Source organism: Nelumbo nucifera, chromosome 1 (genome assembly GCF_055504915.1).
Source record: "Nelumbo nucifera cultivar China Antique chromosome 1, China Antique-T2T, whole genome shotgun sequence".
NCBI classification, from domain to species: Eukaryota; Viridiplantae; Streptophyta; class Magnoliopsida; order Proteales; family Nelumbonaceae; genus Nelumbo; species Nelumbo nucifera.
Genome location: NC_142649.1, coordinates 86,553,144 through 86,568,434, shown reverse-complemented (window position 1 = coordinate 86,568,434; position 15,291 = coordinate 86,553,144). Strand labels below are relative to the sequence as shown.

At 35.5% G+C, this 15,291-nt stretch overlaps 1 protein-coding gene across 1 annotated transcript; it reads right to left on the bottom strand.

Annotated features, from left to right (window-relative positions):
- Positions 1-1,258: 1,258 nt before the first annotated feature.
- On the bottom strand, positions 1,259-14,214 carry LOC104599625 (uncharacterized). Its single transcript, XM_010262232.1, is given in 4 exon segments — positions 1,259-5,420; positions 5,502-6,036; positions 13,702-13,912; positions 14,053-14,214. Coding segments are annotated over 4 exon segments (5,070 nt in total).
- Between the last annotated feature and the right edge of the window lie 1,077 nt (positions 14,215-15,291).

Below are 15,291 nucleotides of genomic sequence, written 5' to 3'. Positions count from 1 at the left end.
CCAACTCCCTTCTGTTCCTGTTCAACTGCTAAATCAGAAACTTATAAAAGTAATTTACCAATAAGATGAAGCAAATATGTATTAATATGAAATACATAAAAAAAGGCTGCTACTGAACGCCAGTACTGAATTTTAAATTTAAGTGAATCTAAAAGCCTTGCATGCATTGAAGAAAAACAACACAAAAAATAGAAATGCAAAGTGAATTAAAAATCATTAAAATAAATTAGAAAACATAAGTGGAGAACAAACCAGGAACCCACAATATTTAAAGGCAAAACTTGTGACATGAGAAAAATCCTACTTTACATTGGTACAGCAACAGAACTATAAGTGAAAGCTGGGGTGTTTTTTGAACCAAGGTACTCATTACTGAGCAAGGACAAATGGAAAGGTACCTACACTATCTTGAATAATTGCTAATTGAAAAATAAGATATTATATATAAGAGTATTTGTATTATCATGTTTCTAAAATGAGAAAATAGAAGATTGAGTTTGAAGTCAATATAGTAATGGTGCTAACAAAGAAGTAGAAAGCAGCAAAAGAAATCTATAAAAGTAGGCATTCTTTTTTCTAGGCAGGGAGCAAGACAAAACATGAACATAAAACCATTGAATTCATTAAACTTAACCAAGTGAATTCCAATCCCAGAGGACCTTCCTGATTTCCATTTCCCTAACTGATGGAGTTAGTTGAGTGCCCTTCTACCAAGAGAGAAATTGAGAGCTGTAAACCCCCAAATGCTAAGAATTGCTGTCAAACCAGAACCAGAAATGACTAAAAATGTTGCCATCTCTACCTGAGATGTAAAATCCAATCCAATAACCAGATTTACCAAAAGAATTGCTGTCAACCCAGCACCTATTATAGGTTCTTTGCTTGTATTTCCCACCTAAGAAATTCCAAATCAATATGCAACAACTATCCATCAGTGTTTTCCTTCAGATCCCATTCTAGAAAATTACAATGATTTGTAAAATGGCTTTTTTTCTCTTTCCTTGCATTTATCAATGATTGCTTTCTACTTAAAATGAGTGTTTTCCTTGAGATCCCATTCTAGAAAATTACAACGATCTGAAAAATGGCTTTTCTATTAAAAATGAAATAGTTTACCTGAAGTCCAGGTTCAGTTACTTAGAGGTGCAAGACTTAAGCATAAACATTTTAGTTGCACTCCAAACCACTAAAGCAACACCAAATCCCACATCCACTTTATAAAAAGAAAAGGCATCACAGAAGTCCTAAACCTTTAAGGTTACTCGGATGACTGAGAAGTGAAAGCAGAAGAAAGGAATTCTTCATCCTCCATGGAAACTTGCAGATTTTTGCTCTTCACAAGGAAATTGATTGCATCCTCCTCAAACTCTAACAAGAAACCCAACTTGATGAGCTCAGAGAGACTAGCAATTTCATCTTCTTTCTCCCAAAGCAACCCCTCAGATATCACCTCAGAAAAATATGTTGCTAATTCAATTTTGGTTTTATGCCTAGATGAACTGTCCATCTTTTGGGTGAACAGCTTGAAGTTCTCTCTCTCCCAACGGATCATGCGGCTTGCTTTGACAATGACATCATTTCCAGAAGACAATGGTAAGGTATAACTTACTGTAATTGGTTCTTCCGTCTCAAAGACAGTAACATCAAGGAGATATTTGAGAATCTGATGCCTCCTGACTACATCCAATTCAAGTGAAGGATCACCTAGAAACCCAAGAATGAGTCTACATAGCCCTTTCTCAATATGTTTTTCATTAGATTTTACCTTCTGGGGTTCAGCACATTCCAGTTTGAATGATTGGTCCATCTTTACAGCTCCAGAGATGGTTTGAACCCCAATAGTGCCGTATATTCCAAATAACTTACTCCGGCAAATAGAGTGCAAGCCCCGTTGAGGATACCAGACAAATAAAGGATGCAGAGAAGCCTTCTCAAAGAGATCCTTCAGTTGTAGATCATCAGGAATGAAGACATCTTGCTTTCCTACCAACAGAATTTCACCTGTGCCTGTGTCCACTGGCAATTTTGACAAACTGTTGCTAAGAAGTTTACCCATCATTGAATTTGAAGACCAGTTACGTAAAACATAGAGCCAGAAAGCACAACATTCATCATTTTTCAAATGGCGTCCTGAATTTTCCCAATCCTTCCACAGATTGCAGTAATGATCAATTGAAGGCCTCTGTCTAACTTCCAATGCCTTGGAGAAGAAGCTTAATAATTCCATGTTATAGTGTTTCTCCAAGACATTCAACCTCGAGCTAAAGAGACCATCCCCATCATGAAGGACACATTCTTCGGGGCTTACCCACTCTCCCTTGTCAATTCCATTTGGGATCCAAATCCTTGTAGAAGCTTTATCTTTCGGTTCCCAATTAAATGTACTCAAGTAGTTGTAGATTCGAGATATAGCACTATACTGAGAATGGGACCCAAGGTAACTGGCAAGCAGTTCACATCCATCTGCAACATTTACAGTAACTCCTATCGCATGGAGCTCTTTCTTATAGGAACTAATGCTAGAGCCATAAAACCCATCATCAATGAATGGTCCATCTTCCCGCTGTAAGAACATACCCCACTTTGAATCAAACAAAAGGCAGTTATTTGGAGGTTTATAACCCATGTAGGTCTTCAACCAACTTCCACCGATTCTTTTCAGAAATGACTGAGGAAGCAAATCACAGGCCATTTCTTTCTGTATATTTTGAATGCATTTTAACAAGGAAATCACATTGGTAGGAGTTATAGCACTAGGATTCTGGGGTATAGTAATACCAGCAACAACAAACTTTGCCCCCTCGTTAAATTCAGTAACAACTCCCAAGACCTTCAGCTCATCCTTGAACTCCTTGATGCCTTTACCATAGCCATTGTCACTATCATCGACAAAAGGAAGTGATGCAACAGGCATGATACAATCCCAATCTGAGCAAAACAGAATAGACTCTGCAGGTGACCTATTGCCAAGACGCGTCCTGACCCATTTCTCCTCCTTGATGCATTTGCTAAGCTCAGAAGGAAAGTGATGATATCCTTTCTTTAGGTGCTTGTAACATGCTAAAAACGAGAGCACATTTTCTTTTGTTAGGGAGAAGGAAGATACTTGCTGCTTAAAACAACGAGAAAATGCTTTAGCTGCTTGCTCGAAATCAACCACAACCCCTGTTACCTTCAACTCATTTTTGTATGAGAAAATACTACTTCCATAGAACTTTTCATCAATTAGTGGAAAACCACTGAATACCTGCAGAAGGCAACCCCATTCAGAATTGAACAGGAAACATTCACCTGGTGACCTGTAGCCCGTATTGGTCCTCAACCATTTTTGGTATCTAAGCACTTCAACAAATTTTGCAGTTGATACCAAATGCCGAATGCACTCCAGTATAAAAAAGAAAGCATCAATTGTAAGACAACTCCAGGATGAGGGGAGCCTGAAATTATCCATCACGAGCTGGAAATTTTGGTTGAAACCAACTATGGCACCAAGTAACTCAAACTCCTTTCTAAACTTAAGGATTTCCCCTCCATAATAGTCCTGGTTAATGAACGGTAGATCACTGATTTGTGAGGCAGCTTTCCATTCTGAATCATACAAAATGGATCCAACAGGAGACCTGTTACCGTGGGAAGTCCTTAGCCATTTTCCATCTTTGAGACTCTTGATGAGTTTTTCTGGAGACGTATACTTCTCCCTCAAAAATTTTATAAATTTCAGTACTGAAAACACATTGGCCCTGGTTAACTTGGATGAAACTGCCAGAGACATAAGATGGTCCCCGATGAATAGGCATGCTTCCTCATATTCCAACATGACCCCAACTGTTTTCAGTTCTTCTTTGTATTCACTAATATTGTCGCCATAGAATCCCTAATCTACCAAAGGAATATCAACCAGCACAGCGCCATTCTGCAGAAGATTTGCCACTGATTTAGTGAGGAGGAATGATTGTGACGGAGGCCTGTAACCAGAACTGCAACCCAAAGAAATCTTCAGCCAACTTCCTTCCTTTATGCATTTCAAAAACTTTCCTTGTAATTGTATTCTCCTATTTTTCAGACTTCGGATCCAGTCAAGCAGTAAAAATGTGTTTTCTTTAGTCATAGGGGAATATACTGTAGGAAATACAGAATTAGGAGGACGAAGATCTGGTATATCACAAGCTCCAACGTAAGTCATCAAGAACTTCATGAGCTGATTTTCAGATGTACAAACACCTGCAAAATGACTTGCATGTAGGTAGTCTTCTGCTAATTCAATATATTCATCTCTTCTCCATGGATTTGTGCCAATAAGTCGGACCCATTTACTTCCCTTTGCAGGGACAAGAACTGCACTTTTGAGTGTAGTCACATACCCATAGCTATCTACAAGGGGCACCTTATCCAACTTGCACAGTCGACGAACTTGCGGATCAGACAGATAAGCCTGTGTGACTGAGAGAGAGTGATACAAGAAATGAACAAGAGCAATAGCAAGCCTTCTGCCATTATTGATAGAATTTATAAGATGTATAGCATACTTCTCCATATCTATGGTGTCAATGGACACATAAAGTGAAAGCCATTCAATTATTGTCTCCCTATTTCGATGTCGACGTAAAGCCTCCTGAGTGCTTTTGGGAACAAAGAACCAATCTCCTGGACATTTGAACTCTTGGTTCCAATCAATTAACCATGAGGCATAACGAGGATCTTTTGATAAAAATGCTCTACCACCATAACACTGTGATGCTTCATTTATGCTCCACAAAGAGACATACCCATTGTGACCAACATATTTCAGAAGGGGTATGTCCATATTTTTGTTCTTGAAAATGGAATTCCAATTATCAGCAATAAAGAAGAGAAGATCCATGTAGGTGTCCTCAGAAACTCCGAGTACCAGATTAGAACTCCGGATGCACCTTGAGTACCACTCCACATCCATGGGTTTCACTTCCAAGAAATTCAAGATATTACTACATTGCCGCTTATCAAATGCAGAATGCAGAACATACTTGCCATGGGATAACAAATTCTGTAAATTCACTCCCTGCATCCTTGCTTTGATCAGGATTTTCCAGAATGAAGGCTTAAGCCAACCTACTTCACTGGGCTTACAAAAGAACTTTTGTTCCATATCTGACTCACATGGAATGATGTTCTCCTCAATCAATTTCTCTTTGATTGATTCCCTCACAGCATTTAGCTTAGGATACATAGAGCTGTTCAATGGTAGGAACTCAAAAATACTGGGCAGAGATGATACTGGAGCAGATTCTGTTGTTTTCACAAGTGAGATGAAGGCATTAACAAAAGCATGTGGCACACAATCCAGAATCCCCTGGTTCCACAAGCTATCCAAGCGGATTATTTCCCTGGATGATGCTAGGATAAAATCAGCCTGTATGATGAAGGGAAAATTTGTAACCATTTCAGTAGGAAGAAATGCATAGACCCCAGGGGAAACCATCCCCCTATCAAGACGTTGCCCATGTGGAAATGCTAGTGTAATCACCCAATCATCAACTTCACTCCTTTCCATCCTATTTTCCAGCACAACAGGGAATTTCTGCCTCCACATGTAATAGCTGCATTCTTTATTACGTTTATCACCATTTTCCTCTGCTGAGAGATGAAGTGTATATGACTCTGCATCAATGTTCTTCCTTGTAATGAAATCAGTCTCACTTGAAATAGAGACTGAACTAACCGTATTAAGGCTAGGGTCAGCATTATCTTCTCTGATAGAAAGATGCTTGATCTTTGAAAGAAATAGTAGAACTTCAGGGTGTATGGTTGAGAGCTGATGTTTCACGGATTCTACCTTCTCAGGCTTCAGAGGCAGGACCATGATAGTCATGGGAAGGGGATTGGAGGGACCATATACTTGGTGTATATCAGCAATGGTTGGATTTGTCTCGACCCACTCAGGAACAATATATCCAATGCCACAAAATGGACTGGGTTCTTCATTAAACCTTATTTGATACCCATTACTGAAAATGTAAGGTTGTGCTGTTATCAGAAAGACACTCTTGAACCCAATACCTGCAGAATATCCAATACCTATATTAGTCCATAGCATCCAGGGGATGAAATATACCATGAAAGAAAAGATAAAACTGTGTAAAAGAATTAATACAAAATTTTGTATAATATACATTTTAAAAGATCTAAGAATGAGAATCCCATTTCAAGGTCAAGGATTGCTAAAGCATTAACCATTTAGACTAGACTTTAGTATCATCCCTCTAGGTTATTAATAGTGCTGTAAAATGTGTCATGCCACCTGGTGTGTGTATATATATAAACAATTGTGTACATCAAAATTCATTCATAATAAAATTTTATGATTTCATTTCAATATTTTGTCTATTTTGTTAATTTATTTTAACATTTTCATTCTCTTTTCAATTTAAAAAAATTGCCTCTCATTGTCCGGCTGGGCACAAACCCACCTCGGGCCTCACCTTTGAAGAGATCTTGGCCAGAGAATTGCAGCAATTTAATGGAATTATTCAAAGGTGACGAAGTTAATGCAAATATATACTAATACAAGTATCAAATATAAAGCTAACTGATTTATTGGGAAAATCTATGATGTGGAAAAGATATGGTATGGAAAAAGTTTTGACCAATCAAAACCCACCCATCAATTTAGATAAATAACACCTTATTCGTTATCACGTTTATGATTCCAGTTTATTAATTTATTGTTTTTCGGATATCACATCTTTTCCATATCACAGTTGAACCCCTTATTTATTACTCACCAGAACTTTTCTACTAAAAGATATACTCAAAAAATAATGAGTGAAATGTACTAGAAAATTATCAAGGCAAAAGCAGAAAATAGCTAACTTCACATGGATCTTGGGTTGTATACAGTTGAATTAGAATAGTTAATTTCACATGGATCTTCCTTGGATGCAAACACAAAATAGCTAAACCACATAATTTTTTGTTTGTTCTCTTTTGTGTTTGTTTTTTTATTTCCTTCACAGCAATAATAAAAAAATATCAAGTATACTTTTTTTAAGTATTTACAGGAAACGCTCAAAATCTCTCAACATCACTAAAAATCTCTCAACATTACTACTTTCTACACCCAAAGCAATGCTCAAAATAAGTACAAAATCTCTCAACATCACAGGATCCAAAATCGTCAAAATTAAGCTGTACAGCATGACAAGACAGCTCGCCTTTAATCCAAGATTTTTCATGTATCTTTCAAGTAAAATAAGGAACCTTGGAATAAGGTAATAGGCTGAATTGTTTATTGATCTTTGTACTCCTACGGTCTTCTTCTTACAAAATTTTTAGAAATGACAAATTGGCATTAGAGCATGTTACAAATGCAGGTAGAGGAGAGGGTGGCACAGTACCTTGCTAATATCGCCATGGTGTTAGAGTTATGTAAATGTAAGCATATGTACAAATGTCAAACCAAGGAACCAAATAGAAGTGTATTTATATGATACTTAGCAGTTTTCAGAAGAAAATACAGAATGAGATATTCGCTTTTCATTTACTAAAAATAAAGTGTTATTGATATACTTGAATAAATTTTGCTATAACCCTGTCGTAGCACAGGACTAAAAGAGAAAATCATGGCTTTGGATCTACAGTAGTGACTCAACAAGAAGTCACTTTTTCTAAGTCAAGGTGGGATCATGTAAGCAAATCAAAGGCTTTGATTTACTTGTTTCAGTACAGGGCTACCACACTGTCTTAGCAAATGTGGGTTCAGAGAGAATAGACTGATGTGAATGACTGAATTTTAAAATATAGCAATAGATTGCAACTTGCAACTTGCAATTGGCTGATTGGTAAGGTCTCTTGATTGATACTTAGAATCAAACCCCACCTGCGCCTGGGTTGAGGGGTTTATGGGCCGGATTGAGAAGTGCAATTTAAACAATATTTTATTCCAAAACCCTAAGTCAAAATAATCCCAGTATGACAAATTTTAAGAAGGGTCTTAGAAAAGTAATAATATATGAAAAAACAGTATTTACTTAACTGAAAAAAAAATATTAAGTGAATAAAAGATTACAGAAGTAAACATAAAAATTGCATTTCCATTTTAAAATCTGCATACACTAAAAGATTTATAAAACATGGAGAAATCGATACGGCCAGAAAGACATGATATACCCTGCCTTGTTAGGCTTGGGAAAAAAAAAAGAAAGAAAGAAAGACATGATACCAGAAACACCCGGATGAATTTGACAAGTAACCACTGACTGGTGACTAATTTTATGATAGCAGTTGATTGATAACAAGTTTTCCGATATCATTATCAAAGGCATAAAAATTAAGAAAAAAAATTATTACTCGGATAGGCATTACTCATTCAAGGTTGATTATGTTATTCTTTGCATTTTGTACATTTTAAAGTCAAAATTAATAATTAATCATCACATATCTTGATACATCTCTTAAAAATGTCCTTATGAAACTCTTTATGATAACAATACTTTGAGTCTTATCTGTTTGTCGACTGGTAGGTACGAAGAGTTTGGAATTTGTTAAATCACCATCAGTTAGAGATACTGTTAGCCATAAGAACAACCCCCCATGAAGAGTTTGGGAATTTTCATTTTTCAGTTCCGTCATGATTTAGGGATGGAAAGTGGAAAGGTTGGATTGGATGTGGGTTGAAAGCTATCCCTGTTGTGTAGCCCCATGAAGAAAAACATGTGGTAAAATAAAATGAGATGATTAGGCCTTATTTGAAAATGCATTTTTAGAATGAAAGGACTTTTTAAAAAAAAAACACTTTTATTGTTTGTCTAGTCACTAGCTTTTTTTGTCCAAAATAACTTCTTGTAAATAGACTTGTTCACAGGCTGGGCTTTGAGCCTAACTTTCCACTGTGTCAGGTTCAGGTTTCGGGCATAACTCTCCATTGTGTCAGGCTCAGACTTCGGGACTAACTCTCCACTGTGTCGGTTCAGGCTTCAGGCCAGGTTCATTCAAATTTTGACGAAAGTCAAGCCCGAGCCTGGCCCATGACCACTGAACAGGTCTACTTGCAAACATGAAAAAGCTAAAAGCTGTTTTTTGAAGCAAAAAGCCCTTTTTATCATTTTCACCAAATGATTCTACTAAACTTTTGGCTTTTCCAATGCAAAAAGAACAAAAAAAAAAAAACAATTAGAGAAGCACTGCCAAAAGAAGCAAAAATAAATTTTTATTACCACTCCATAGTATTCTCACACATAAGTAAGACTCCTCTAAAAATTATTTTGGCCCATATTCTTCAATAAAAAAATCAACTTCAATTTTCCATGTTTGGTTTGCTACTCTAGGCCGCATTCATTCAATTCTTACTCATTTTAGGCAAGAATAAGCAAGAATGAATAAAACTAGAGCTTTTGTTATAAAATCATTACCATGGGTCTCATTCGTTTTAGAATAAAAAATCAGCCCACGTCACAAAAATTGAGGTAACCTGTAACATTGCAAAGAATTATGTCCCACATTGCTCACCTTCATTTTTCAAAGAAGCTATGTTGTTAGGGTCATAAACCACCTAGATCTCCAAAACCATCAGACATAGATGTTTTTCAACAGATGGCTAGTGATCAACTGTCCATCGTCTCCTACTTTCATGCAAGGTTTAAAATGTCAATGTCGATGGAAATGTCGCTTACCAAAATATAGGACATATGTCAAAAATGGCAGAAATGCCGAGGGAAAATATTGTAAAAATTAGAGACATTGTGGAAATATTATGAAATATGTGGAAATATGCAATGATATTTTGTAAAATGATAAAAGAAGCATTAAAACATATTAGTAAATTACAATCTTATTTGTTATGCATTTTGAATTTTTTACAAGATTATCTGGTATTTTTTTTATTATTTTTAATTCTGATTTATTATAAATTTTAATATATTTATTTCACACTTGTAAATAGAAATACATTATTCTAATTTATTAAATATTAAAGTTATAATACATTATGTTTCATTATAAATTTAATAAACTGATTCTCCTTTTTGTAGTATTAAGATTATGATAAATTTTGATTTCTTATAAAACTTAATGAATTTATTATGATTTTTAATACTAAACTTATAATAAATTATGATTTAGTATAAAATTTAATAAATTTATTCTGTTTTTTTATATTAAATGTAGAATATGATTTATTATAAAATTTAATAAAAATTTTCTGATTTTAATAAATATTTTAAAAAATACAAACTAGTTAATATTTTATTACTTGAAAAATATTTTATGTTGTATATTATAAAGTAATTAATTTTTGTTACTTCTTTTTTATAAATATTTTATTTGAAATATTCAATAGAAACTATTATTGGAATAATGTACATTAATCAACATCCTGTCGACATTATCAACATTTGACATAATAGGAAAAACTGTCTTTTTTTTTGGTTATTTGGACCTATTTGGTCAACATTTTTGAAATATAGAAAATGTCGACCAAAATAATGTAATTTTTATATTACCATCCATTTTCATGTCGGTAAGCCTCGACATCAACATATGTCAGGCAACATTAGCAACATTTGAAACCATGTTTTCATATGAGAACTTTAAAAGCACAAGGGCCACTTTAAGACTGAGGTGCAAGGCGCAAGGCAAGGCGCATGCCTTTTTGAGGCAAGGCGCACAATTTAAAAAAAAAGCTAAAAAATCAAAAATAAAATGCAAAAAAATGCAAAAAATTCAAAAAAATAAAAAATTATTAAACATAATATTAATAAAAATATAAACTTAAGTTTTAAAATAAATGTTTTAAAAAACCTATTATTTAAAATTAAAATACATAAATATTATATGTAAAGCATATTCAATTGAGAATTTAAAAATGAAATCAAATATATAAAACATTTTCAAGCATATAAAACCCATAATCTCATTTTTTTCTTAATTGCATCAAGTAGCTAATGTGATATATTGCATTCCTAATTCTACGAGCCGCATTGGGGATTCTCGAAAGAAAGGAAAAAGCGACAAATTTTCAAAAGATGCACGCTTGAGCTAAGGCATAAGGCACACCAGGCGTATGCCTTTTGAATGAGCTGCACCTAGGACCTGTGCGAGGCGCCTACCCTAAAACTCGTACGGCCAACTACCTACTCAATTTTACAATTTTTAAATTCCATTTTTATTTAGAAGTTCCAAGCTCTTTTTTTTCATTTGGACAACTACCTACTCAATTCAACAATTAAATTTAAATGGGGTGCTTATTGTTTCCTTTAAATTTTGTTTTTTATTATCCTTTTGGGTAGGGTCAGTGACAAAGACTCCCCTGAACTTTTACATTGCGATAAATGCCTCATCGGCCATTAAATCAGGTAATAGAATGTGTTAAATTACCAAAAATACCCCATTAAGCTTTATTAAATTTTATTTTTTTGCCATTCTCTCTTAAAACTTAAGTGGCCCAAAAGTAATGATCCGTTCACCACAGCAATTCTCTCATTCTCTATTAAAACTTACCAGAATTAGGGTTGTTATTTAAACATAAGATCTGGAGAGATGAACCAGTTGGCATAATCTCAGCACCAACACCTCCTCGAGGTGTTGAAAAACCAATTGGCATTCTGGAGAACTTCTTGGGCGAGAGAAGAAGAGACCAGGGAGATGAAGATGACAGAGAAACCGACATGCTTTTCAGATGGTTGGTTGAGATCGCCAATGACCTACGTATAATTCATTTTGTCTTCAACGCTGGCGGTCAACTGAGGTCACCCACTACCAAATGGATGGTTAGCTAAGGTCGCCCACTACCAAACGGATGGTCAGCTGAGGTCGCCCACTACCAAGTGGGTTCTCCCAAGTTCCCGCTATGAAACAGATTCTGCCAAACTATACACTAATGGGACTGATGCTTGGTCTAAATTCATACAAACAAGTCATGTGTGGTTGAGGTTAGACGGGCTTCTGTTAAACACAGTGGAGGACTTCGATCAGACTGGTTTACAATATTTCAGAAGGGTGAGTGATCGGCCTGTTTGGGCGATTGGGCCTACCGCCTCTTCCTTGGCCAACAAAACTCGTACGGACAAAGCCGCCAAAACCACCCCGAATCAATGCATCGAGTGGCTCGATATGTAACCTCTAGATTCTGTTCTTTACGTCTGCTTCGATGCTCAAAACACAATCTCTGCTCCACAAATGTCGGAATTGGCTATTGCTTTGGAGGCAAGTGGTAGGAAATTTATATCGGTCATTAGGCCTCCGAAGGGATTTGACGTAAACTCTGAATTCAGGGCAAATGACTGGTTGTCTGAGGGATTCCAAGAACGAATAAAAGCGCAAAACAAAGGATTATTGGTGCGTAAATGGGCACCCAGGTGGATATTCTATCTCACATGTCTACCTCTGCCTTTCTAAGCCATTGCAGTTGGAATTCAATGATGGAAAGCTTGAGTCGTGGCATGCCAATCATCGGGTGGCTGACGCCGCCAATCAATTTTACAACATGAAATTTTTGGAGGAGGAAACTGGTGTTTGCATCGAGGTTTCTAGGGGAAACGAGTGTTTCGGATGGTTGGCTCTTGGTCTTGGATGGGACCGAGATGTTAGAGAGCTTCTACTTGTTCTTCAACTTGCCATCACAGCCATCAAAGGGATCCCCCTTAAAAGCTCTCTATTAGTGTTCTTCATTTTATTTCTCTATACACTAAACTTTAAACCAAAGAGAGAGAGAAGAGGATAGTTTGAGCAAAGTAAATGGGATGAAGATAATTGCAGAAAAGGAGAAAAAACTAAAATAAATTAGAAAGGGTAGTTCAGGTATTTAGAAAAATTTAACAGTAAAATCAAAATCTTTTTCAAAGTTAACTCACAGAACACTAACGGAGGGGGGTCTTTGTCTAATGGCCAAAATTTAGGGGCGCCTTTATCACTAACCCCATAGTACGGGTGTTCTTTGTAATTTACCCTATCTTTTTTTTTCATATTTTGAGTTATTGATATAGAGCCCACATGGTTGATTTGTGTTTTGGTGTAGATATTGCATGTTTTCATTATGAGTATTGTATTTTTTTTTTTGGGAACCATTATGAGTATTATGGATGACTATATTATTATTTTAATTGATGAAAAAAAGAATAAAAGTGAAATTTGTAAGGAAATGGTTAAATCTCAGTTTGAGTTCAAATCAGCCCTTCCCCTGGCAACGTCCCACAACACATTCCGGCCATTATTGGGAACATCTCCCTATGATAATACTAGAAATGATGATATTACCATCGGGTGATATTTTCAATACACAGTGGGAAAGTGTTGTAGGGGCAATGGGGGGCTGATTTGGTCTCTTAAAAACTCATCCTTCCATTTTCTACCCATTTTAAAATTTTATACTCGGAAAGAAGAAAAAGAATGAGAGTAATTAATGATAATATCTATGCTGCCGGAAATGCATGATACCGGAAGATCTTTGACCAGTAAAGCCTTCCCACGAATTTGATAAAAACTACTGATTGGACACTAGATACAAGCACCTTCATGATACCAGTTGATTGGTTACAAGTTTTCTGGATATCATGCCTTTCCAATATCATACACAAACACCTTAGGCTAGAAGACGAAGTTGGAAGGGTGTTGGAACGTATATGTTGGGAGGAGATCCGGACTCTTATGACGCTACAGGGCAGAGTGCAAGAAACTGAAGAAAGAAATGGAGGAAACAATGGAACCGAAAGAACAGTAATGGAATGGTACCTTTCTCTCCGATGTAGCCGCGTTGTCGATTGCCTTTCTTTGTTGAGCGCCCAACGCTGCATATGGACTCGATATTTCTAGGAGCAAAACCCTTCTCATTATTGAACAACAGAAGAGTTGCAGGGGCTCCAGTCGCAGTGATGTCCTTGCTCGTTATCATCAACTCCAGCGATGGTTTCACCCCTTCCAAGTACTCGTTATCTTCTGCATTCTGTAATATCATGAGTTAAGCCAAAGTGTATCATGAATTAATCACATCACTATAAAGTGAACTGATCCAAGGATTTAACAGTGAAGCTTTGAACGTTTAGCATTAATAAAAAACTAATTATTCAATAGAAAGATGAAAACCTGGATGAACTCCATGAGGAAATGAACATCTTTCGCGTAAAGCTCTGCGGAGAGAAATTTGACAGCTTGGTACATATCCTCTCTCAGCGGATTCGGATTTTCTTCTCCTATGAAAAACTTCTCCCTTCTTATCTTTTCTATGTGTTTTCTCGGCGTCCCCATAAGCACTTACCAAGTCGTGCGATCGACTAGTTACAGAACGAACACTCGAAGAACTATGCTACGGAGAAAAGTTGCTTTCGAAAGAGGAGAACAACATTAACGTAGGGCTTTGCTTTAATGGTGAACCAGGAAATCACTCACTGTAGCCTGTTCATTTCCCAGGCCAGTAGTCACTACTCAGTAGGACTGAAATGAAGAATCTTAATTAATTCGTGCATTAAATCAGCATAATTTTAGGCGACGATCGGTGTTCCCTCGATTCACATCCTCCTGGATCTTCGCCAGTAGCCAATCGACGATTCCTTCGTCCTGTAACGACACGTTTTGGAAGTGCAAATCTCTTTATAAACGTTCTCGACGTGAATAAAGATAGTGAGAATGCACAAACCAAAAGCAAATGTTTGCCTCCGGGTCGATCGGCCGGTTATCTAGTAAAATTGGTCTGATCATGTTGACATGTAAGAGAAGTTATTTATCTATTTTTTTTTATTTTTTTATTATATTAATAAAGATGCACATTATTAGAGAGAGACCTTTGGGTTTCTCAAGTCCTCTCATGTTATTTTTACATTTAAGAGAAAAAAATATAGAATAGTAATAATACAAATAGGTTGAGGTTAAACAATCAAAAAATTATTAATTTAAAAATCCATTAAAAATAAATATTAACAAAACTTAGTAAATATTAAAAATGTGTTTCAATACCACTTAAAAATCAAACTTAGTAAATGCTAATAAAAATAAGAAATTTAAATATAAAAATATTAATTAATAGTTTTAATAATATTATTAGATAACTTATGAGTTGAGACCTTTATTGTTCATAATGAACTCATTAAAAATGATAAAAAATAATAAAAAATACCAATAATTAACTTATCTTTTCTAATTGTTTTTATTTATTTAAAGTTAATCAAAATTTCAATTAAAAATAATAACGATTACTAAAATTACTACAAATTATTAATAAAACTAAATTTATAAAAAGATATTTGTTCATATTAAATTAACAATAATTATTTTCTAAAAATCAACATTAAATGAAAAATACAATTATTAAAATTTTAGATATTAACA